The sequence below is a fragment of the Mixophyes fleayi genome, chromosome 4 (assembly GCF_038048845.1).
Source record: "Mixophyes fleayi isolate aMixFle1 chromosome 4, aMixFle1.hap1, whole genome shotgun sequence".
In the NCBI taxonomy this organism is placed as follows: domain Eukaryota; kingdom Metazoa; phylum Chordata; class Amphibia; order Anura; family Limnodynastidae; genus Mixophyes; species Mixophyes fleayi.
This window is the reverse complement of record NC_134405.1, coordinates 23,256,526-23,282,471: the sequence shown is the minus strand read 5'-3', so window position 1 is coordinate 23,282,471 and position 25,946 is coordinate 23,256,526. Positions and strand designations below refer to the sequence as shown.

The following is a 25,946-nucleotide window of genomic DNA, read 5'->3' as shown; positions in this document are numbered from 1 at the left end:
CAGCTCTTCCAACACACCCATGAAGTAGCTACTCAGTGTGATTTCTTCTTTTTATGTTAAATATCATATAAATCCATTCAGCGGAAGGCCCAGAAAAGGTTCTCCAGGCCAGGTGAAAATTCTGGCCAGCATACATGACCAGAAGGTCCAGATGGAACCGCAAGCCCCTAGTATGTTTTCTGGAATAGAAGGTTACAAGTCTGTAAAGTTTTCAGAAAAATCTATCCAGTGGAAGACTCAGATCATGCTCCCCTGGTCAAAGTTTTGTCCAGTGTACACCAAAAAAGATCCAATCCTAACCCCCTTAAAACATGGCCAAGATACAACTGGTCCACTTAACGTTGGTTTCGTCCCATCTGGAGAAGGGGCGCCAAAGATTTTACCCAACAAAGAAACAAACAAACTTCTTCTTTTATATATAAAGATGTTTTCCAAATCCATCCAGTGGAGGGCCCAGAAGAGGCTCCCAAGGACAAATTTCGGGCCACCATACACCAACGGGAAATCTGATCGTGATCTTAACCCACTAGTATATCTTCTGGGATCCAATGTTACCAGTCTGTGAAGTTTTTCATCCAAATCCATTCAGTAGAAAGCTCAGAACTGGCTCCCCGAGTCAATGCTGTCTCAGTGTTGAACTGGTGCATGAAGGGCACACAGGAGAAATGCTATGAGCCCATGAACTAATGTGTGTGTACTTCCGTGAAGGGGCATACGCAGCTACCATAAGAGTGTGGTCATGCACCAGAAAGGCAATGCAAGATCACTAGAGGGAGTGTGATTAGCCCACAGAAGAACATTTATTTTTCTCTTTTGGCACTTTTGGTTTATTATGCTCTCTTATGATGACTCAAATCAACTATGAAAGTTTACAAGGATGGCCAGCTTAGAGTATAATAGCGGAGAATAGTGGCAGATGAGGTGCAGCAGCAAGGGACATCTGGCATAAGGGAGGGAAAGAGTGTTAGACGTGCCAGCAGCAACATGGGTAGACCCCCAGTGACCAGTGTGGCAGAAGGGATAGGAAGCTTAGCTAATAGAGTATCTGAAAGTAGGAAAGGGAAGTGTAGCTCATGGGTTATCTGGCAGCAGGAAGGAGGAATGTGGCAGATGGGGTGTTTGACAGCAGGGAGGGGGATGGAAGGTAGGGTGTTTGACATTTATCTGCAGTAGTGATTATTATTTTTTATTACTATTAATTCATAAATATTGGTATCAATTATGTCCCCCTCCCCTCCGCTAATGAAGTGCGACACATAGCGGCACTGTACTATATAGCAGCCGCTGCTCTGTCAAAGAAGCGTCCGCTGCGGTGCTGTATTGTATACAGCACCGCCGCGGACGCTTCTTTGACAGCGCCGCGGCTGCTGTATAGTACAGTGCTGCCGAAACGGAGCTGCTGTGCATGCGCCCACGCGTTTTTTTGGGCGTTTTTTGCTGGTTTTTTTGTGTGTGCCGCTGTATATATATATATTGTGATAGAAGCGCTGGGAAAGAAGTGAATGGTAGGTACATAAGTCCTAGATTCCTGTCATTTGTATTTTAAAACACCAGGAAGATTGTTTGTGTCTGAGGAGAAGCTTCAGTAAAAGCTGGTAAGGGTCCCTGGTGTTTTGTATGGAGAGAGTAGGGTGGGCTCCATACAAAGGCCCAGTCCGGGTCTTCGGCTCTGCAGACCCCCAGCAGAGTAATCAGGAGTTGCACTTGTGTGGTGATTGTAAAAGGCTGCAGCCTTGATTCTCCGTCTGTGTGTGTGTGTGTGTGTTTGTATATATATATATATATATATATATATATATATTTATTTCTATATATAATAGTCGCTGAAATCCCTGGTGTTGCCTGGGTTTACATCTTCATGTTATTAAGTTATCAATGAATTGGATGTAACTGTCAACATTTTAAAATTAATTAGCAGTTTAGCAGCTCTTCCGACGCACCCATGAGGTGGCTGCCAAGTGTTGTTTTTTTTTAAATGTCATTCAAATCCATCCAGGATTCCCGCATCAAAGTTATGCCCAGCATACACCAACTGGGAAAGGCCCTTTTCTATTCAAACATGTCAGGATCTGCCTGCAGCTTTCTGCATTTGCATGCTGCTTTGCATTACTGAATCTATGTTCAGTGTCTACTATTCTTGGTTTTTACCATGTTAGGTATTCGCTGATTTAAACCTATTTAATAATAATATTTAATAAACATCTTTCTTCATATTCCGGGCTCCATAGCTGTGAATTCCATTCCATTGATGCATGACAGTATGACCAGCCTAAAAAACAGCTTTGGAACCATGTAAAAGATTATGCTTCAGATTTTTATTCCTAGGACTCTTACTGCAATCGTTTCCATTTGTTTTCTCCTGCAAACATGACTGCCTTACAAATTATTGAACTGCTTCTGCTACAATTTCCTGCTTTACTTACGGACCTATTCAGAAGACAAATTATGTCTTTACTGTGCCAGTCATGTACACTTCTTACAAGACTGTCCTCTCCGCGGACCACAACATCCTACAGAACAGTCTTCTGTTTTTTCCCCTCCTCATTCTGGATTTGTTTGCACTTAACTTCCCATTTCCACATTACAGCCTCTTCTGCTCCTTGTGATGAGGCCCAATCTGCCATCTCCAGTTTTTTCTGCCAGTCCTGAGGTGCCAGTTTCTGCCACCAGTCCTGAGTTTCAGTGCCACAAACAATTCAGGCTGATACTTGGGCAAAAAGGGGGACCCTACACAGTACTCGAAAGACCCATTACCTGATATATATATATATATATATATATATATATATATATATATATATATATATATATATATATATATATGTGTTTGTGTGTGTAAATGCATTTAATAAATACTCACAAAACAAAACAATAATGTTTTTCTGTGTGCATTCGAACACAGAACTGCAAACTCAAACATAATAATTATTTTCAATAAAATTGTGTATGTATTTGACAGAAATGTAAATTGATATATAAATATTTGCAGTGAAATCTCATTGTTTAGCATGCAGAAATTAAAATTACATTGGTAATAGAGAAAAAGCAATAATGAGAGTGAAATTATTGTACATGTTAAATGGAACTGACAGCAATAACTATCGCAAACTATAACTATCAGTAAGCGGCATTCAGGCGGAACCATTCATCTGTTCTGACTGCTATGGCAAGTGGCCTGGGGCTGCAGTCCCATCAGGCCCATTATAAATGTGGCCCTGGACTGAGGTTGACGTGAACAGTGTGTGTGCTGAGCCCTGATTGGAGGAGCTCAGCACATGTAGTTACTGAGTGCTGGGGCAATGCAGAGTGTGCATATACTGCCTAGCTGCACTGTATAAAATGTGTTGGTGGCAGAGAATTGGTTGCCACCCACCCCAAATTCTCTCAGAATACCGCGCACGGCATATAGACTGTGTATTTGCCTGACCATCCCAAAGTGTTTTTAGTATCCCCAGCACTGAAAGTAGATTGTGTAATCAGCTGATCACACCCAACTTTTCTCAGAATCTGCAGCACTGCTAATAAATTGTTTATTTGATTGATTGCTCCACCCCCTTGTTCTTCCAAAATTGCCTCACTCCCAGTGTTTTTAGAATCCTCAGCAATCCCCCACTTCTATAAGAATCCCCAGCCCCCCCCCCCCCCTTGATCTTTCAGGAAACCAAGCCCACTCCAGGATCTTTCAGGATCCCCAGCCAAACCTCCCAGTTTTCTCAGAATACCCAGCTTCCCCCTATTCTCTCAGAATCCCCAGTCCGCCCTCATAGTCCCATAAGTACAGTAATCCAACTATAGTTAGTATAACTACAGTAATAGTAACACTTCCGCAACTGTTCTTCTTGTGTCTCCTCACAGCTCTTCTACAGTGCATAGCAACATCATTGACCACAGCAATGCTTATATTTGCAGGAAACCAGATGTCTCACCTCTCCACATTTGTGGTGGATTGCATATGCGCATGCTTGGTCCAGACTTGTTAGAGATTGGAGCCATCAGGTATTGAGGCCCACTGGGATACCCCTCGGTACCCCAGTGGGCCAGGTCAACTCTGTACTGACTTAGAATAAATTCCATGTTTAGAAAGAAGAGAGAAGAGGAGCCCAGTTGCTTTAGACCAAACCATCTGTTTCCAACAGTGTGATTAAGCTGAACCTAAGATAGATTTATTCATAGAAAGTAAACCATTCAAGTCAGCAGATTAATCAATGTACAAGCATATTGCTGGGTGGGTCTCATGTTCCATTGGAAAGAATAGATAATCTTTAATAAAGTTTGTGAAAAAAAGATGGGGATATATTCTGCCTCGTACTTGGGTAGTGCTCACATTCCAGGTTTGGCAAAGGCCATCGGAGATCCATCTGCCGACAAATTTGGCAGGTTACTTAATGCAACGTGAAATGCGCATGGTTAAAAGTGCCCATCTAAATTCATTTCAACTTTTAGATTTTTCTCCTAAAACACTGTTTAGTTTATCATCATCACCATTTATTCACATCAGTCCCTGCCCCATTGGAGCTTACAGTCTAAATTCCCTAACATACACAGAGAGAGAGACTAGGATCAATTTTTGTTAGCAGCCAATTAACCTACTAGTATATTTTTGGAATGAGGGAGGAAACCGGAGCACCCGGAGGAAACCCAAGCAAACACAGGGAGAACATACAAAATCCACACAGATAAGGCCATGGTAGGGAATTGAACTCATGACCCCAGCGCTGTGAGGCAGAAGTGCTAACCACTTTGCCACCATGCTGACTAGTTCAGCCTCATCTGTGTCTTAAATTAATCTTAAGAGTGAGGTTTCCACCATCACCGTAGACATGTACGATTCAAGTCCTTTTATGAGGAGAAAATGTTCTGCAGCCACCAATAAGTTTCATTTAAGCAATATTATCACTTAAACCTAAAACTTATTTTTGAATGTGGATACAAACCTGGGTGCATTCATACACCTACCTTTCACCCAGTATAGACCACCACCCATCTGCCAGCTACTCCCATCATAAGACGTTTGCACCACTGGAGACATGGTTAACATTTTGCATATAGCTTTAGATACTTTGGGCGTGATTCATTAAGGATAGTAAGGCAAATAAATGAATATGTTTTCTCCTGGACAAAACCATGTTACAATGCAAGGGGTGCATATGAGTTTTTTATTTTGCACATAAGTTGAACGCTGGCTGTTTTTTCATGTAGCACACAAATACTTGATAGCTTTATTTTTACACTGAAATTTAAAGTTGATCTAGGATATGCCCTACCCCAACTATAAATCTGTCCCGCATTTTAAATTTACCTCCCCCTCCAATATAAAATGGTTTTGCCCGGTGAAAAGTTACTCATTTTTTTTTGCTTTTCTTTCCTTAATGAATCAGGCCCTATGTTTTACATTTGACTGCTTTACAATGACTAGGTATGCTTATGAAACTGGTATCAACCATTGTAATGGAAATTAAATATAATAATTCTTGTGACAAAACTCCAGTGTGGAATACTATAAATATATATATATATATATATATATATATATATATATATATATATATAAAGAGAGAGATAGAGAGAGAGAGAGAGATAGATAGACAGATAGATAGAGATATATATATAGATATATATATATAGATATATATATATATATATATATATATATATAAACGACACAAAAAGAGAAGCGCCAGACATAGTGTGGTACCATCAAAATAAGAGTCACATCCAGACACTCTAAGGTTGATAAAATAGGGTGATTCGTTTGTCAGAGCTTAATTCCCTCAGTATTTCAACACCTGATTTAGATGAGCTTCACCTCTTTAACAGGAGGTTAACATTTAAACTCCAAATACATTGGTAAAATAAGTATAGTGCGTGCGTGGTAGAGATAGCCAATTTAGAAGATAATACAATGATTAGCCTCTCAAGGGTACATTCCCCCAGACTTTGAATACTTTCTTAAACAGGAACTACACAACTAAACTCCATATAAATAGAGTCAATAATGCGTGCATGAAAGACAGGCTTATTATAGGATATATTCCAATTTAATTACAGCCTAGATCCATAAAAAGCAATAAAATGCCCGTACATCGGGTAAAGTAAAACAGGCTAATCTGTATAGAAAGCGCTTGCAGCGGTCCCCTCAGAAAACTCTCTGGAACTGGCACATGGGAACCTCCTCGCATCAGCTTCCACCAAAATACAGGGCTGGAATATGTCATTTTATATAGTGGTATTATGTATAGAAATTTCGTATGTATGTATTTATTATTAAATTACTTAACTTTTGGCTGATTTTGGGAGGTTCTTATTATCTTGAAGCAGTATATAATGTATAGCTCCGGTAGTATTTAGCCTTTTTTGGGCATTAGTATATATACATAGTACTTTTTGGCTTATTGGCTTTGATTAGGTCTTTTGATATTCAGTCCCTGTGGAGATGATTATCTTCTAATACTGGTATTTTAGTTCTGCTCTGTATTTTTACAGTTTTTTCCTTATGTTGCTATAAGCGGAGATGTGCAAATATACTGCTGACCATATGTGAATGTATTTTTATTATCATTGTAGTGCGTTTGTGTTAATGTTCTGTGTAATAACTTACTCATGTTGGGTTTTTTGCATGATTCCTGTCCCGGAGCACTGAGCGGAAGTGATGTCATCTTTTGTAACAGGAAGTGATGCGGACAGGGTTTGGGCGGAAGTATGGGAACAGAGTTCTAGCCCATACCTCTAAACATGTGATTTCCTGTTAAGATGGCAACAGGTTGTATACATGTGGACTATAAAAGGATGAACAGTCTACTCTGGAACATATACCCTTTTGATAAAGTCTCTTGTGAGACGAAACGCGTAGAGGAGGTTCTGAAGGAGGCTCTGTATTTTGGTGGAAGCTGATGCGAGGAGGTTCCCATGTGCAGTTCCAGAGAGTTTTCTGAAGGGACCGCTGCAAGCACTTTCTATACAGATAAGCCTGTTTTACTTTACCCGATGTACGGGCATTTTATTGCTTTTTATGGATCTAGGCTGTAATTAAATTGGAATATATCCTATAATAAGCCTGTCTTTCATGCACGCATTATTGACTCTATTTATATGGAGTTTAGTTGTGTAGTTCCTGTTTAAGAAAGTATTCAAAGTCTGGGGGAATGTACCCTTGAGAGGCTAATCATTGTATTATCTTCTAAATTGGCTATCTCTACCACGCACGCACTATACTTATTTTACCAATGTATTTGGAGTTTAAATGTTAACCTCCTGTTAAAGAGGTGAAGCTCATCTAAATCAGGTGTTGAAATACTGAGGGAATTAAGCTCTGACAAACAAATCACCCTATTTTATCAACCTTAGAGTGTCTGGATGTGACTCTTATTTTGATGGTATCACACTATGTCTGGCGCTTCTCTTTTTGTGTCGTTTCTATCTAGGTGTTACATCTGCAATTTGATGTTGTAGAGGAGCAGCCTACTGTATGTGATATATTAATTATTAATCACATTGTCACGTGGTATCTCTGATTGTTCACTAAGCGTCTGTTTGTCTTTTTCACTTTTTATATATATATATATATATATATATATATATATATATATATATATATATATATATATAATACAAATGTCTAGTGGCATGTGTTAGTCTGTGTGTGTGTGTGTGGGCATTGACCTATATATTTTTTTAAGGAGAAGTGACAGTTCGGAGTGGTTGGTGGTTGCCGGGGGTGACAGTGGGGAGTTTTTAACACCTTAAGTAGCTTGATTTGACTAGAATGCATGAGTATCATGCACGGGCTAACTGACCTACTAAATTCTTAGTGTGTGTGGAAAAAAAACCTCAAAAAGGGCTGAAATTTGGTATACTGACATTATTGATGAGTTGAGGGGTCAAACTCATTTTCGTGAGGTAATTTTACCTCATGAACACACATGTGTACAGTGGCAGATCCAGGGGGGTGCGATCGGGGCAATCGCCCCCCTAGCAGGGGTTTGCTGCCGATGGCTGCACTGTATGTGCAGGTCCGTTTGGCAGTGACAGTGTGCTGCCCGGCTGCTCTGATTGTGTTTTAAACACAATCAGAGCAGCCGGGCAACACACTGTCCCTGCCTGTCACTGCCGAGCGGACCTGCACATACTGTGCAGCCCCCGGCAGCCTCAGAAGTCGGAAAGGGGGCGGGGCCTAAATCGTCCCGCCCTAACATCCCCCCCGGGGAACAAACATTTTCTAGATCCGCCCCTGCATGTGTAGTGGCATGTGTTAGTGTGTGTCTGTGGAAAAAACTATTTTCTCAGAAAGGGCTCATCCGAATGACCTGAAATTTGGTATACTGACATTATTTGACAAAAAAATGCATGAGTATCATGCACGGGTTAACTTGTATATATACATAGATAGATAGATAAATATATATAGATAGATAGATAGATAGAGATATTATCTACTATATAAATGCCTAGTGGCGTGTGTGGAAAAAAAAAACCAAGCTGCAGCGCCAACTGCTGGGCTGAGTTATACACTGACCTATATATTTCTTGAAGGAGAAGTGACAGTTGGGAGTGGTTGGTGGTTGCCGGGGGTGACAGTGGGGAGTTTTTAACACCTTAAGTAGCTTGATGAAGGATGTGGCGATGAAGATGAAGGATGAGGTGATGGAGAAAAATGATGAGGTGGTGACATGTGGACAAAACCACGTTAAAAAAGGGCGCTTGCATCGGGAAGTAACGCTCTTCCCCTGAGGAGGCCTGGGCTTGGCCCAAATGCATGACAAGAACCTTTTTAACACCTTAAATAGCTTGATTTGACTAGAATGCATGAGTATCATGCACGGGTTAACTTGTATATATATATAGATAGATAGATAAATAGAGATATATATAGATAGATAGATAGATAGATTGATAGAGATATATATATATTTATATATATATATAGATAAATAGAGATATATATATAGATAGATAGATCCAGATATATAGATAGATAGAGATATAGATTATATATATATATATATATATATATATATATATATATATATATATATATATATAGAGATTATATATATATATATATATATATATATATATATACAGATAGAGATAGATAGAGATATATATATATATATATATATATATATATATGTATAGAGAGAGAGAGAGAGAGATACATATATATTAATAACAATACTTGTTATTGTATGTTTTTACACAAAAATACATATGGATGCCATGTTTGATTCTTTTATTCTATTACGCAACCTCTTTAACACTTAACAGTTTATTTCATGTAATCTACAGCTGGGATTTCCCATGTGCAGGTCTATGAATATAACCTTCACTAGGGAACTAACAATTACAGGACAGTTTTCAAACAGTCCGTTGAGAATATTACTTTCCTAAATGCTCATTGGACACGATTGTAGCTGGAACTATGCAATAGGAAACTCTAATGTGATCTATAAATTTGACGTTTATGCCACATTTCCCTTATATATGACCAAAAGGTATAGGATAGTGAGCAAGAGAAGAAGATTCAACTGAGGCACTGTAAGTATTATGCAAACATTTCTATTGCTGGAATACCATCATATATCATCCTCCATACATATCCCCTCCATCAAATACCCTCATTCATATACACATCAGTGATATTTACTAAAATTTATAGGCCCCATAGTAGTGGCTTTAAGGTCCTAGTAAGAGTAATCTCCCCCCTTTGCTCGCTTGCTTTACATTATGAGTGTCTGTCCCCTCTTGTTTTGTTTAACTCAGTCGGACGCCACTCTGCACTTAGAGAGAAAGAAAACATAAGCAATTTAATTTTGGATTTGTTCATTCAGTTACTATAGCTGGAATTCATATTTATACCCTCATCCATACACACATCAATGTTACTACACTTCTACTATAAACCATCATCCATACAAATAGCAGTGGCACTACATCACAATAATACACCCTCATATATACACATATCACTGTCACTACACCTGCATTATGTATCATCAACCATATACACATTACGGTCAATATGCTTCAATCATACACACATCACTGTCACTAAACTTCTACCATATGCCATCATCCATACAAATAGTATCAGGACTACATCTCAATAATATACCCTCATATATACACATATCACTATCCCTACACCTGCATCTCGTACCATCATCCATATACACATCACTGTCACTATGCTTCAATCATACACTCTCAACATACACACATCACTGTCACAAGAATTCCATAATATGCCATCGCCTATACACAGATCCCTGTTATTACATCTCCGCCCTATACCCTTATTCCATGGTATTTTTGTTTATTGTTCTGTACTGTTATACCCTGTATAGTCTTCTGTTTGCTTTGTGTACGGCGCTGCGGAAATCTTGTGGCGCCTAACAAATAAATGATAATAATTATAATAATAATAATCCATACACATATCACTGACACTACCTCTCCTAAATAAACTCTTATTTATACACATATCACTGTCACTACACTTCCATGACATCCACTCAGCTATACACACATCACTGTCACTATTCCTCCATTGTACACCCTCATCTATAAACATATCACTGTCAATGTACCTCCATGATACACCCTCATCCATGCACTTATTACTGTCCCTACACCTCCAATATACACCCTCATCCATGCACACATCACTGTAACTATTCCTCCATGATACACCCTCATCCATACACATATCACTGTCCCTACACCTCCATTATACACCCCAATCTAAAGACATCTATACAAAATGCTGTTACTCAATCATATTGTATATGTATTGTACTTTGTAGAATAGTAAGCAAACATACAGATGTCATCAGTGCCAACAAGGAAAAATGAGATACAATGATTTTAAATTGTGTTCACAGATGATCTTTACTATAAATCCTTTATACACAGTATTGTGGACTCCGTTCCTTTTCCACCTGTCTTCAGTTTTGTGTTCTATGGTCCAGAATTGTAGACTGCCATCCATGTCAGAGGTGGAGGGTATCATTCAGCCCGGAGATATCATGATAGGAGTTTTATTGCCTATTCACATGGACAAGATTTACCAGAAAATAACATTCAAAGAAACACCTCCCAGGACCTCCTGTGCAACGTAAGTGGATTATTCATTTAAGTAACTTATATACGTTCATGTACATGTTTGACTGTGCAAATCAGAGCTCTTATCCATATATTATGTGTTCTAGTTACTTTGAAAGCCAAGAAGGGATTGAATTAGCAGATATGACATTTAAGTTAGTCTAAAATTTTAGTAGAACAGAAAATGTTTTTTTAAAGTGGAAGATTATCTCTCTCTATTAAATTATTCATGTTCTTTCCAGATGATTTTGCATTTGTGTTAGTCCTGATATGACATGTACTGTATAGCTGTACCACTATACCTTACACCTCACTGCTGATCTCTGGAGTCCCTCTGCATTGCCGTCACACTCAGCAACTACCCATAATGGAACCACAGTCTGCTAGTTATGTACATATCCTACCTACACTGCCTCTGACAACATTCACCTCTTTGTTGCTACAGCCTAGCCTGCTGCTGTTAGCTTTTCATAAAACTCAACAGACAATATTATACAAGAATAATACAAGGGTTAATCAGCAGTTAAAGTTTCATAAACTAAATTGGTTACATCAAGGTGATAACACTGACACCAAGGGTCTGAGTGTAATGTAAGCGTAAGCATAACATGCCATTGAAAAGTTGTAATATGTAAACTGTATTCAGAACTGAAGATGCATCCTGGTCTGAATGACTAACTGGTGCGTCTAACTTGACAACAGACACACTACATTTTATTTTATGTGTTAAAAAATAAATTGCTATGAGGTGTCATTTAAACTTGAATAACCTAGATAATTTGGGCAGCACGGTGGCTTAGTGGTTAGCACTTCCGCCTCACAGCACTGGGGTCATGAGTTCAATTCCCAACCATGGCCTTATCTGTGTGAAGTTTGTATGTTCTCCCCGTGTTTGCGTGGGTTTCCTTCAGGTGCTCTGGTTTCCTCCCACACTCCAAAAACATACTGGTAGGTTAATTGGCTGCTATCAAATTGATCCTAGTCTCTCTTGCTGTCTGTGTGTGTATGTTAGGGAATTAGACTGTAAGCTCCAAAGGGGCAGGGACTGATGTGAGTGAGTTCTCTGTACAGCGCTGCGGAATTTGTGGCGCTATATAATTAAATGGTGATGATGATGACGATAATACAGCAGGAACATCTTTCCGACATTGCTGCTACAAGCTTGACAAATCCATATCTAATGGGCGAGCGACTACTAAAGCCTCCATAAGCATCTGAAAACCTATAATTACAAGCTGTTTGCTAGTTTGTGTCATCATCACCCGCTACTTACACCTGCCACTAAAAACACTTTTTCAGTCCAATCATTGTAAAACCAAAAATGTTACTGTGATATTCTATCTAGACGTCTAAATATTCATAAAACAGTTATAGGATCTGCTTCAATATAACAGACATTCTTCTAAAGTGTTTTAGATAGTTGGGTTTGAAGATCATTTTTTTAGCAAAGATGAAAAGTATTTTAGTTGCCAACAAATAAAAACAGATTATTTTGAAGAATCTTACGTCTTTGAGTGAGTATCCCTCAAAATAAGATTATTTGATAATATATATTTATATATCGCCAATCAAGTGGGTGTTATGTATTTAATTAAATTTCTTGAGGTTCAGTTTTTGACTTGATTTACTGTATTGTAATTTGTAATACCTCTATTTTCAATCTATTGATGATCAAATTTTGATTATAGTTCAAGCAAAAATAAATATGAAAATAAGTTGTATTGGTGGAAAGAGTTATTTAAAATTCAGATATTTTTGTGTGTGAACTGATCCATTCATTGGCTGTAAAAATGGTAATCCTAGAACATAAAAGTATGACAACTAATGCATTAAGGATGCCACATTAATTCTTGTGATGATACTTGTCACTTCCAAATGGATTTTTACTAGATGCAAGAAAGCTGAAAGACATACCTAGAAATGGGTATGCAATATACTTTCTAAGAGGTCATATTATTTAATGTAGCAAGTGTTTTAGCCTAAAGTCACTTATTGTTGCACATCAGAGGATAGTCTATAGTCTACTTTTTATTAAGTGATTATATCATCTGCTGTCTCTTCTGAAGGTTCAGCTTGGACTACTATCAACAGCTTCAAGCTCTAATATTCACTGTTCAAGAAATAAACAGAAATCCCTACATTCTTCCCAATGTAACATTAGGGTTCCATGTATACGACACGTGTAATGTACCTCACTATGAATCACAGGGAACGTTACAATTTTTGACTGAATCCAGTAGAGCCATCCCCAACTATCAATGTCCATCACAGCAACATGTAGCTTTGATAGTTGGATCTGTGCTTTCCTCAAATTCCATCATCTTAGCTAATATCTTGGGAGTCTACAAATATCCACAGGTAAAAAGCATTGTTTTTATTTTACCACTTCCTTTCTTTAAGTTTTTGATTAATACAAGATTTTTTTATCATAGTTAATCAACAATAATACATAGAGCTGGATAATTGTTTGCTAGATAAACCGTGCTATATGGTGAAGCCTGAAGCCCAGTGGGTGAACTGCATTGTGACTCAATAACCACAACTGTCGTCTTTCTATTTCAACGGTTAAGCACAAACAAATAAATTGACATGTTGGATGACCGTCACCGATTGGCTATGTGAGCATTAGACTGTTGAGCTTATGATTTGTTTAGTCAAAACTGGAAATTTTGAAATTAAACTGGCTATGGTCACTTGCTTCATATATGCTGTACTGTTACTCAGTGGTGGGATTCAAATAAATTAACAACCGGTTTTCTGCCCTAATGACCGTTTTAAGTTTACAAAAAGATTTACCGAAAGGTAGTTTAGTATTTCATGCATTTAATACTCAAATAAGAACAATAAAAGAGGTACATAAAAGAAAGAGTTTTAAAATATTAATGAAAAAATATTAAATAATGCCTGACAAAAAAACTAAAAAAAATATAAAGTACCAACAATGTAAGCTACATGGCAACAGATACATTGAATCACAATAGGAATTCAATTTAAATATAGGCAGTAAAAGAGTACAAATTATTAAGAGATTACAAAGACAATAGCAAAGTAATAAACAGCAAATATTATAAAAGCTGCATAATGATAAATTATTTATATCAATATCAAGAGGCAGTTATCTAGTCAAACCCAGATGGGTGTGTGTCTATAAAATATTTTTTTATTTTATGCTGCTAATATCAAGATAATAATAGTAATGAGTCATGTTATGCCACACAGTAGTGCCCCGATTTTAAATTACGCCACAGTAATGCCCCTAGTTCATATTATGCCACAGTAATGCCCCTCTTCATCACACTGTGCCATGCTGATTTTGCCCCCTTCACACTGCACCACACTGTGCCGTGCTGTTTTTACCCCTCTTCACACTGTGCCATGCTGCTTTTGCCCCTCTTCACACTGTGCCCTGCTGGTTTTGCCCCTTCACACTGTGCCATGCTGCTTTTACCCACCTTCACACTGTTCCATGCTGTTTTTGCCCCTCTTCACACTGTGCCATGCTGCTTTTACCCCCTTCACACTGTGCCATGCTGCTTTTACCCCTTCACACTGTACCATGCAGCTTTTGCCCCTCTTCACACTGTGCCCTGCTGCTTTAACCCCCTTCATACTGTGCCATGCTGCTTTTACTCCCTTCACACTGTGCTATGCTGCTTTTACCCCCCTTCACACTGTGCCAAGCTGCTTTTATCCCCCTTCACACTGTGCCATGCTGCTTGTGCCTTTCTGCGCACTGTGCCATGTTGCTTTTGCCCCTCTTCACACTGTGCCATGCTGCTTCTGCTCCCCCTTCTTACTGTGCCATGCTGCTTTTACCCCTCTTCACGCTGTGCCATGCTGCTTTTGCCCTTCTTTACTCTGTGCCATGCTGCTTTTACCCCCCTTCACACTGTGCCATGCTGCTTTTACCCACCTTCACACTGTTCCATGCTGTTTTTGCCCCTCTTCACACTGTGCCATGCTGCTTTTACCCCCTTCACACTGTGCCCTGCTGCTTTTACCCCCTTCATACTGTGCCATGCTGCTTTTACTCCCTTCACACTGTGCTATGCTGCTTTTACCCCCCTTCACACTGTGCCATGCTGCTTTTACCCCCTTCATACTGTGCCATGCTGCTTTTACTCCCTTCACACTGTGCTATGCTGCTTTTACCCCCCTTCACACTGTGCCATGCTGCTTTTACCCCCCTTCACACTGTGCCATGCTGCTTGTGCCTTTCTGCGCACTGTGCCATGTTGCTTTTACCCCTCTTCACGCTGTGCTATGCTGCTTTTGCCCTTCTTTACTCTGTGCCATGCTGCTTTTACCCCCTTCACACTGTGCCATACTGCTTTTACTCCTCTTCACACTGTGCCATGCTGCTTTTGCCCTTCTTCACACTGTGCCATGCTGCTTTTGCCCCTCTTCAGACTGTGCTATGCTGCTTTTATCCCCCTTCACACTGTGCCATGCTGCTTGTGCCTTTCTGCGCACTGTGCCATGTTGCTTTTGCCCCTCTTCACACTGTGCCATGCTGCTTCTGCTCCCCCTTCTTACTGTGCCATGCTGCTTTTACCCCTCTTCACGCTGTGCCATGCTGCTTTTGCCCTTCTTTACTCTGTGCCATGCTGCTTTTACCCCCCTTCACACTGTGCCATGCTGCTTTTACCCACCTTCACACTGTTCCATGCTGTTTTTGTCCCTCTTCACACTGTGCCATGCTGCTTTTACCCCCTTCACACTGTGCCATGCTGCTTTTACCCCTTCACACTGTACCATGCAGCTTTTGCCCCTCTTCACACTGTGCCCTGCTGCTTTTACCCCCTTCATACTGTGCCATGCTGCTTTTACTCCCTTCACACTGTGCTATGCTGCTTTTACCCCCTTCATACTGTGCCATGCTGCTTTTACTCCCTTCACACTGTGATATGCTGCTTTTACCCCCCTTCACACTGTGCCATGCTGCTTTTACCCCCCTTCACACTGTGCCATGCTGCTTGTGCCTTTCTGCGCACTGTGCCATGTTGCTTTTGCCCCTCTTCACACTGTGCCATGCTGCTTCTGCTCCCCCTTCTTACTGTGCCATGCTGCTTTTACCCCTCTTCACGCTGTGCCATGCTGCTTTTGCCCTTCTTTACTCTGTGCCATGCTGCTTTTACCCCCCTTCACACTGTGCCATACTGCTTTTACTCCTCTTCACACTGTGCCATGCTGCTTTTGCCCTTCTTCACACTGTGCCATGCTGCTTTTGCCCCTCTTCAGACTGTGCTATGCTGCTTCTGCTCCCCTTCACACTGTGCCATGCTGCTTTTGCCCCTCTTCACACTGTGCCATGCTGCTTTTGCCCCTCTTCACACTGTGCCATGCTGCTTTTGCCCCTCTTCACACTGTGCCATGCTGCTTTTACCCCCTTCACACTGTGCCATGCTGGTTTTGCCCCTCTTCACACTGTGCCATGCTGCTTTTACCCCCCTTCACACTGTGTCATGCTGCTTTTGCCCCCCTTCACTCTGCGCCATACTGCTTTTACCCCCTTCACACTGTGCCGTGCTGCTTTTACACCCTTCACACTGTGCCATGCTGCTTTTACCCCCTTCACACTGTGCCATGCTGCTTTTACCCGCCTTCACATTGTGCCATGCTGCTTTTGCCCCTCTTCACACTGTGCCATGTTGCTTCTGCTCACCTTTCACACTGTGCCGTGCTGCTTCTGCTCCCCCTTCACACTGTGCTGTGCTGCTTCTGCTCCCCTTCACACTGTGCCATGCTGCTTTTGCCCCTCTTCACACTGTGCCATGCTGCTTTTGCCCCTCTTCACTCTGTGCCATACTGCTTTTACCCCCTTCACACTGTGCCGTGCTGCTTTTACCCCCTTCACACTGTGCCATGCTGCTTTTACCCCCCTTCACACTGTGCCATGCTGATTTTACCCGCCTTCACACTGTGCCATGCTGCTTTTGCCCCTCTTCACACTGTGCCATGTTGCTTCTGCTCACCCTTCACACTGTGCCATGCTGCTTTTACCCTCCTTCACACGGTGCCATGCTGGTTTTGCCCCTCTTCACACTGCGCCATGCTGTTTTTGCCCCTCTTCACACTGTGCCGTGCTGCTTTTACCCCCTTCACACTGTGCCATGCTGCTTTTACTCCCCTTCACACTGTGCCATGCTGCTTTTACTCCCCTTCACACTGTGCCATGCTGCTTTTACCCCCCTTCACACTGTGTCATGCTGCTTTTGCCCCTCTTCACACTGTGCCGTGCTGCTTTTACCCCCTTCACACTGTGTCATTCTGCTTTTGCCCCTCTTCACACTGTGCCATGCTGCTTTTACCCCCTTCACACTGTGCCATACTGCTTTTACCCCCTTCACTCTGTGCCCTGCTGCTTTTACCCCCTTCACACTGTGCCATGCTGCTTTTACCCCCCTTCACACTGTGCCATGCTGCTTTTGCCCCTCTTCACACTGTGTCATGTTGCTTCTGCTCCCCCTTCACACCTGTGCTATGTTGCTTCTGCTCCCCCTTCACACTGTGCCGTGCTGCTTTTGCTCCCCCTTCACACTGTGCCATGCTGCTTCAGCTCCGCCTTGCTTCCGTTCTTTCACTTACCTTTTCTATCGGCTTCTTTCTTCCCTTTTCTTCTTTTCTTGTCTTCTTGCTTGCTGGCTCCTCTCTGCGTCGCTCCTCACTGAACATTGGTCGTGATGACGTCACGCCTGACATTCAGTGCGGACGGAGCAAGGAGGAGTGCCAACGCCACGAACAGGTGAGTATTTAGTGCTCCCCACACTAACAGGTTTATCTCATCTTAAAATTAGGTATCGGTCATGGTGAATCGGTGTGAACCGGCTGAATCCCACCACTGCTGTTACTCCTGTGCAACTGTTGTTGCCGTGTGTACTTTTACCCATGATAACAGTAACTTACACAGTTATAGAGTTAAGTGGGTGAATTAATCTTTCATATATTTTGAAAATGTTGACTTGAAATCATCTTAAATAGGTGAAATTTACCATTTCTTAATGAGAACTTTTTGTAAAAAGGTCAGGATCATTTACCTGTATTTAATGGTAAGATGGTCTACACAACAACTAGTTAATTGCCACAAAGGTGAGAAAAAACTTATAGGTAAGATTTTTTGCAGAAGAGCAAATATAAGAAGTTGAAATGAAACATACACAAATATTTTTATTAAGTGCAATATCTGAATCATTCTAATAGTTTACAGTAATAATCTGAATGGTTGTTTCAGATTACAGAATCTTTTCCTAGTATACAATGTTGCATAAATGTCCCCCATAAATGTGATCTGTAATGCAAATATTATAGAGTACACAACTGCAATAACTGCTACCCTTATTGAATTATTAGATCTAGCATGTATTACAGAGACCCGGCTAGATGAAAACACAGATTAGGCAAGCTGCAGTGATCGAAGTGAGTCACTTCTAAATTTCCAATTTAACCACTAGGAAGCTGCCAATTCAACCAATTGCTCCACAAATTATTGCTCAAGTCAAGAGCAGATCATGTTTTAAGCATTCACATGCAATTTTGTGTATATGCTGATTCACAATGTTCACTTATATGCTGCGTGCAGAATCATGACATGGTTTAATTATTATTATTAATTATATTATTTTCAGATTAGTTCATTATCAAGTGTCTCTATACTTAGTGACCGATCAAGGTATCCATCCTTCTTCAGGACTGTTGCCAGTGATAAGTTCCAGTCTAAAGGACTGGCTAAGCTTGTTCTGCATTTTGGTTGGACCTGGGTTGGGCTACTGGCTACAGACAATGATTATGGTCAACAGGGAATTCAGCCTATCAGACAAGAGTTAATCAAATCTGGAGTATGTGTAGCTTTCACTGAATATATTCGTCTAGGCCAACCAGACCGCAATGCTCCACATATAGCCAAGGTCATTAAAGAGTCAACAGTTAAGGTGATTATTGTTTTTTCCATTGGTGTTGATTTGGTTCCAATTGTGGGTGAGATGTTGAAGCAGAATATCAAAGGAAAGATTTTTATTGCAAATGCAGGATGGTCAATGTCCATATATTTGTCATTAGGCAATTTTTTTCAAATACTTTCTGGCACAATCGGTTTAGCTATCTACAATACAGTGATTCCAGAATACAATGAATTCCTCAACAAGATCCACCCTGCTCAATCCTTTGGAGGTGATTGGATAAAGCTGTTTTGGGAAACAATTTTCAACTGTAAGTTTCTTAAAAAAATGAACAGTGCGGCTTCTTTGGGGACCCCAGTAAAACAATGTACAGGAGCAGAACATTTAGAAGACATCAAGAACAGCTCCACCTTCATCTCCAGCTTAAAATTCATATATACAATCCATGCTACTGTTCTTGTTGCAGCTAAAGCCTTGGAGGACATGAAAACTGATAAGATTGGTGAAGGAACATTTTCTACTGAATTCCATTGGAATTATACACAATGGCAGGTAATGTAGAATTTAGTAGAACAACAATTAAATGTTGTAGATACAAAATTCTTGCACTGCACTTTGGATGATATGTGATAATGTAAAAACAGATTGGAGAACATTTACTAAGCATGAAAGGCTTTTGACCGTTTACACACCTCATTTTGCTTAAATGCGTTTAGATGTCTATCAGGGTAAGTTAATTTGTGTAGAAAGATGGACTCATTTCTGAAGAAGCAGTAGTTTCCAAAGACAGAGGCAAAGAGTTGGGTAGAGATAGGTGTAGTGATAATGTACCTGGCAAAGTGAGGGGTAGGTGCACCACCATTTGCAGAGCAAGAATGTTTATTTTGCAGAACAAAAGTTTTAAAATTAGAGGTCAAGAAGACACATTTTCCGGAACTTTCCTTGCAGAACATGATAATTTCCACTCTGTGTAACGTTTAACTGTGTTCAACCAAAATTTTACACTTTGATGGAGAAGCTCATTTTGCAGTTGTACTCCAAATTATGTAATAACACACTTCATAAACCAAATTTATACCCGTAGTAAAGTCAGTATACATGCACATGGTTCTGTTTAAAGTAAAAATAAATAACAATGTAATTAAAAATTGACTGTATGACCCACTCATCAAATTTTCAGCCCCATGGTTAGACAGCCAGTCAATAAGACCCAATTTGCAATCTCATTCTGCACTTTGGTGGAGAAGTCTAACTCTAGGTGCACGCCAAACAATCTAGCAACAAGCATCCCACACAAATATTACATATGCAATGAAAACAGCTCCAATGTCATGATTGATTTAAGCCATAAATAAGACTAAATAAAGAAGTATTTAGGGGGAAAAAAAGAAACCTTATTTTGCTGTGAGCTTTACACTTTTTTACAGTGTCCCTTTAAAGTTTTCTGAGAAGAGGTGCGCAACGTAATGTGTGCTGGACAGACCTGGACACACCTGCTAGGTTTGCCACCAGTGCAAAAAAAAAGGTGTTCCACAGTATGCATTAAGTGTGCTTTGCAATTGATATTCACTGTTTGCTGATTTCTGCATTCAAATTGATTAAAGCATCTGAGATCCATATCTCGCTCCTTACAGCTTGTACCGTACATTAAGAAGGTCAGACTCACTCTAAGCAGCGGGAACAAAAACTACTTTGATGAGAATGGTGACCCACCTGCATTGTACAGCATTGTGAACTGGCAGCTTAGCCCAGAAGGAAAAATGACACAGATAAAGGTTGGGAATTACAATGGTGGAGCATCTCAGGATCAAGCATTGCAAATCAACTCAAGCATGTTGCTGTTTGCTTCCGGAGATCACCAGGTGAGACTTAATGTTGTTATGAACATTATATAACCTCAATGCACTTTTAGGTAAACTTTCACATCTCTGGAGTAGACCATGTCGTATATAATATATGTCATCAGCATCATTACATATTGGAATATCTTACGATTCAGGTGATATAATTATATTCCTAGTGCAATGCTTTACTTTTCTTTTAGTCTATCATGCACTAGAGAACAACTTTAAGTCCTTGTTTTTATTCACCGATCTTCTCCCAAAGCTCTCTAGTGAAGCTTATTCAGATGTGATTGTCCTCTTACAGTACAACATGTGGCCAGGGCCTAAGGTAACAGTATGATTGAGGGTGTTGCATGATATCACTCGATTACGATCAGATCAGAAAAACAGGAAAAACAGAACAGGAGAAGGGCAACTATATATACTGATAACAAGAAACAACATTAAACTATATCTAGCATATACATCTCCCTGTAATAAGCAGTTATGTATAGAATATTTTAGATGCACATTGTCTGTATCTAGTTTCTTTTAATCAGGGGAAAATTGATGTTTCGGTGAGATGGAACATGGGCATTAGAGTACACAAAATTAGATTTGGTGACATACCAAAAACATCCAGCTAGGAAATATCATATAGTTAGACCACTAGATTGTAAGATTTCATGAGCTGGGCACTCTCTACACTCTGTATCACATCTGCACCTTCTTTGTTAACCTTGTTCTTGTTCAGTTTTTATCTATTATATGTATTTTGTGTGGTTTTCCCAACCCACTGTCCTGTGCTGTAGAGTGTTGGGGTGCCTTACACATAAGAAATGGTGATGGTGACAATGCACTCCTCAAGCCTTCAGACTCTGCTCTTATGGTAGACCATTTGGTCATTTGGTAAAAATGCAATGTTATCTGTGTATATTCTCACTTTGATAAATAAAGAAAAAAATAAAATAGATAAAATGTTTAAAAAGTATATTTCATTATACTATTTTTTATCATTATAAAGGCTTTGTGCTCTGTTTTCTCTGTTTCAAAAAAGTGTACACCTAGCAGTCCCCTAGTCACATGCAGAAACATTTATGGCTAGATTTACTAAACTGCGGGTTTGAAAAAGTGGAGCTGTTGCCTATAGCAACCAATCAGATTCAAGCTGTCATTTATTTAGTGCACTCTACAAAATGACAGCAGTTTAGTAAATCTAGCCCTTAGACTTAGATATTCTGTACAACATTATAAACTAATACTAACAGATTTCCAGTAATAACGTGGACCTGCTACCTACACACAGTGAAGTTATCCATTTTATGGTCTGAACCAGTATATAGACTCTAAGGTATAATATTTGAGTCATATGCTTTGCACCAGCTCCAGGGGAGGTGTAAGTGCCAATTGATAGTGATGACAGACGTGTATGCATGCAACAACTAGTGTCTGCAATTAAGAGCAACTGTCACAAGGCAGTTGTTGGTAGTTCTGTGAAACTTGTTCAACTGTGTAAGCACCATCAGAGGGCAGTAAATAAATCATCTTTTTCATACAGAAAACTTTGGCATAAATATTGTTTATTCATTTACAAACTCTTTTTTATGGCTGTTCATAAAATGTTTATATATTATTCCCAGGTCCCTCGTTCAGTCTGCAGTGAGAGTTGTCCTCTGGGATTCAGGAAGGCTGCTATAAAAGGACAACCTATCTGCTGCTTTGAATGTGTACAGTGTTTACAAGGAGAAATCTCCAACCAAACAGGCAAGTGATTGATCTTCTGATTTACCAGATAAATCAGGAGAAAGTGGAAGGCTTGCCCTGGTAACTTGTGGGGAAATGTATGATATGCAGAAATGTACTTTCTAGCACAACATCACATCATAAGGAGACAAATATAATATTGCATTATTTAAGTACATATGTGGCCTTATTTCTAATTGGAGTGGAAATAAATTCTAACACAAACACACATGGATCAAGAATGGCTCTGTACTATATATAGATATATATATATGGACAGTGCTTTACTGTCCATATTATACTCTAAGCAGGTTTCCCAAACCCAGTCCTCAGGGCTCCCCAACAGTGCAGGTTTTCCATATCTCCTTGCTGGAGCGCAGGTGTATTCATTACTGACTGACACATTGTAACAGATCCACAGGTGGTCCTAATTATGTCACATGTGATCCAGAAAATCTGCACTGTTGGGGAGCCCTGAGGACTGGGTTTGGGAAACTCTGCTCTAATATTATACTGGTGCCAAGGGAAGGGGGCAGTTTTTGGAATATGACATGATGTGATGTCTTGAGAAAAACCTAACTAAAATGTGAGCTGGTAGAAAATTTGTAGAGAAAGATACTCCTAGCTATCCAATCTAGAATAGACTATAGAGGGGGAATAAGGAAACTGTAGATTTACTATGTAACAACAATTTAAAGTAGTCCTGAAAGCTTCAAAAAAGTAAGCTCAAATGCTGTTTTGTGATCATGTTGCTATTTTTGCACATTTATACAAGAACCATGTGAAGTCAAAATGGTGGCAGACTGGTCTGCTATTCCCTCTGTACCTGCATTCCTGCACAAAGTATTTTCACAGTGACAGCTCTGAAAAGGAGAATGGGGGCTGTACAATTATATTGTCACTAGTCGGAAATTTATGGTGCAGTAAAGTGCAGTTTTTGGGCATTAATAAAGTGTGGCACATAGTGGAGAAACCTATGAAGCCACTGAATATATAAGCACCTGAAACACTAAGGCTGGTCAATTTGTGAGATTCTGCAGAGAGATTAAGAAGAGACATAGAGATTAGAACACTAAAGTGACTATTGCACTTAAACATCAGGAAGACAGTGACAATTATACCTAGGGCAGTCTCAGATACATAAGCTTAATATAAGCAGATTGAAATGTGTCCAAGTAGATGTGGAAGATGAGGAAGCCACTATCGGGTAGTCCATCTGATGAAAGGTTCATGATGTTGGACAAGTTTACACTGGAGCAATTTCAGCTACTAATGTCTTCAGATACCATCTCAGAAAGAATATTCACCTCCTGATCTGCCAAGAATGATACTACTCCTTGCGGAGGCGTGGAATCTAACAAAGCAGATGGTCTTCACCAGGGAACCCCGCAAGGGGGTTTGGTCTTAACTGCCTCTACTCTGCAGCTCGCGGCCCTCTTAGGGAGTATTTGGCGAGACCTACTGGGAAGATAGGAGTTAGAGAGATACAGGAGATACTTGATGCCAAGGCCTGCGGAATGCAGGATAATTAGCACTGAATTGGTGGAGAAGTCTTGGAGCAATAGTCTGCAAGCAGCAGAATAGATACCGTTGTATTGGTAGAGAGGTGCAATAACCTGCAGACTGCAGGGTAGATACCACTGGAATAGTGGAAAGATGCAATATCCTGCGGACTGCAGGGCAGATACTGCGGGAATGGTGGAGAGGTGCAATAGCTTGCGGGCTCCAGGGTAGATACCACTGAAATAGTGGAGAGGTACAATAGTCTGTGGACTACAGGGTAGATACCACTGAAATGGTGAAGAGGTGTAATGGTCTGCAGAATGCAGGGTAGATACCACTGAAATGGTTTAGAGGTGCAATAGCCTGCAGACTGCAGGTGAGAGCAGCAGAGATCCATGCCCAGCTCCTAAGAGGTTGGTGACCAAAGGCACAGGTAGTTGGGGGGAGGTGCCCTTTATAGTGGGAGGCTGGAGTGGGAGTGAATGAATGAATAACAGAGGCAATAAGAGAGATCGGGTCTGCGCATGAGCAGACCTGCAGCGGAGGAAGGCGGCAGCCCTGGAGCCACACGGAGGAGTCATCAGCGATCAGGTAAGTGCTCTGTGCTTCGGGTAGAGACTGAAAGAACGGCATGTGACATCTCTATTGTGCAACCAATTGCTAAGCATATAGAAAAATAAATCTTCATCTTTAACATGGTAGAAAAAAAAATTAAATATCACATCATATATTTACATTTGGTTACGAAATCTGATGTTAAATAGTAAACAGAATTAACAAGGGATTCCAAATTGTTTAACTGTTATAATTAGCATTTTAGATACATTTCTTCTGCCAATAACAATTTGGATTCATGCCCAATATCAATGTGAGCATCTGACTAATTTCTTTTTTCTAGATCTGAACTGTATCAAGCTATAAGTATTCATAGACAGATGTGCAAAATAAACTTGTTTTTAATCTTTCAGATTCAATAAACTGTTTGACGTGTCCGTGGGATCAGTGGCCAAATGTGGAGAAATCTAGCTGTCTCCCGAAGCCCACAGAGTATTTCTCATTTGAAGATCCACTAGGAATAACTTTAGTCACTATCAGCATCATGTCTTCATTCATTCCTGTTTTCATTTTAAAGCTTTTCATTCAGTATAAACAGAGCCCTATAGTGAAAGCCAATAATTACTCTCTCAGTTGTCTTCTTCTCTTGTCTCTGCCCTCATGTTTCCTCTGCTCCTTAGTCTTCATCGGTTACCCCCAGCCTGAGAAGTGTCTTCTGCGCCAGGTTACATTTGGCATGTCTTTTGCCCTTTGTGTCTCTTGCATCTTGTCAAAGACTATCATGGTGGTTGTTGCTTTCACGGCCACCAGACCAGGAAGTAGGTTGAGGAGATGGACCACACCTCGAATATCCTACATGATCATCTTCTACTGCTTACTATTACAATTAATCTTGTGCATCACTTGGTTGTCAACCTTTCCTCCTTTCCCGCAATTCAACATTCAAAGTAAACCAGGATTCATCATTGTTGAGTGCAACGAGGGATCACTCACAGCTTTTTGGACCATGCTAGGTTATCTGTTTCTTCTGGCCACCATTAGTTTAATTGTTGCCTTCTTGGCTCGGAGACTTCCTGACAGCTTCAATGAGGCCCAGTTTATTACTTTCAGCATGTTGGCCTTTCTCAGTGTCTGGATGTCTTTTATCCCAGCCTCCCTCAGTGCTCAGGGACAATACACTGTGGCCATGGAAATCTTTGCCATTTTGGCATCCAGTTGGGCTCTGGTGATCTGCATGTTTCTTCCTAAATGTTTCATCATATTGTTAAGACCTGAAATAAATTCCAGGGCATATATTATGAGAAAAGAAAGAAAATATTAAGATAAC

The 25,946-nt window shown here is 40.2% G+C and overlaps 1 protein-coding gene across 1 annotated transcript; it reads left to right on the top strand.

The window, feature by feature from the left end:
* The first annotated feature begins 1,073 nt into the window (after positions 1 to 1,073).
* On the top strand, positions 1,074 to 25,946 carry LOC142150565 (extracellular calcium-sensing receptor-like). Its single transcript, XM_075205763.1, has 8 exons — positions 1,074 to 1,144; positions 3,856 to 3,996; positions 13,167 to 13,458; positions 18,726 to 19,074; positions 19,462 to 19,547; positions 20,630 to 20,857; positions 22,459 to 22,582; positions 25,033 to 25,946. The coding sequence occupies exons 1-8, from the start codon at positions 1,074 to 1,076 to the stop codon at positions 25,938 to 25,940; spliced, it is 2,199 nt and encodes a 732-aa protein (XP_075061864.1). The 3' UTR covers positions 25,941 to 25,946.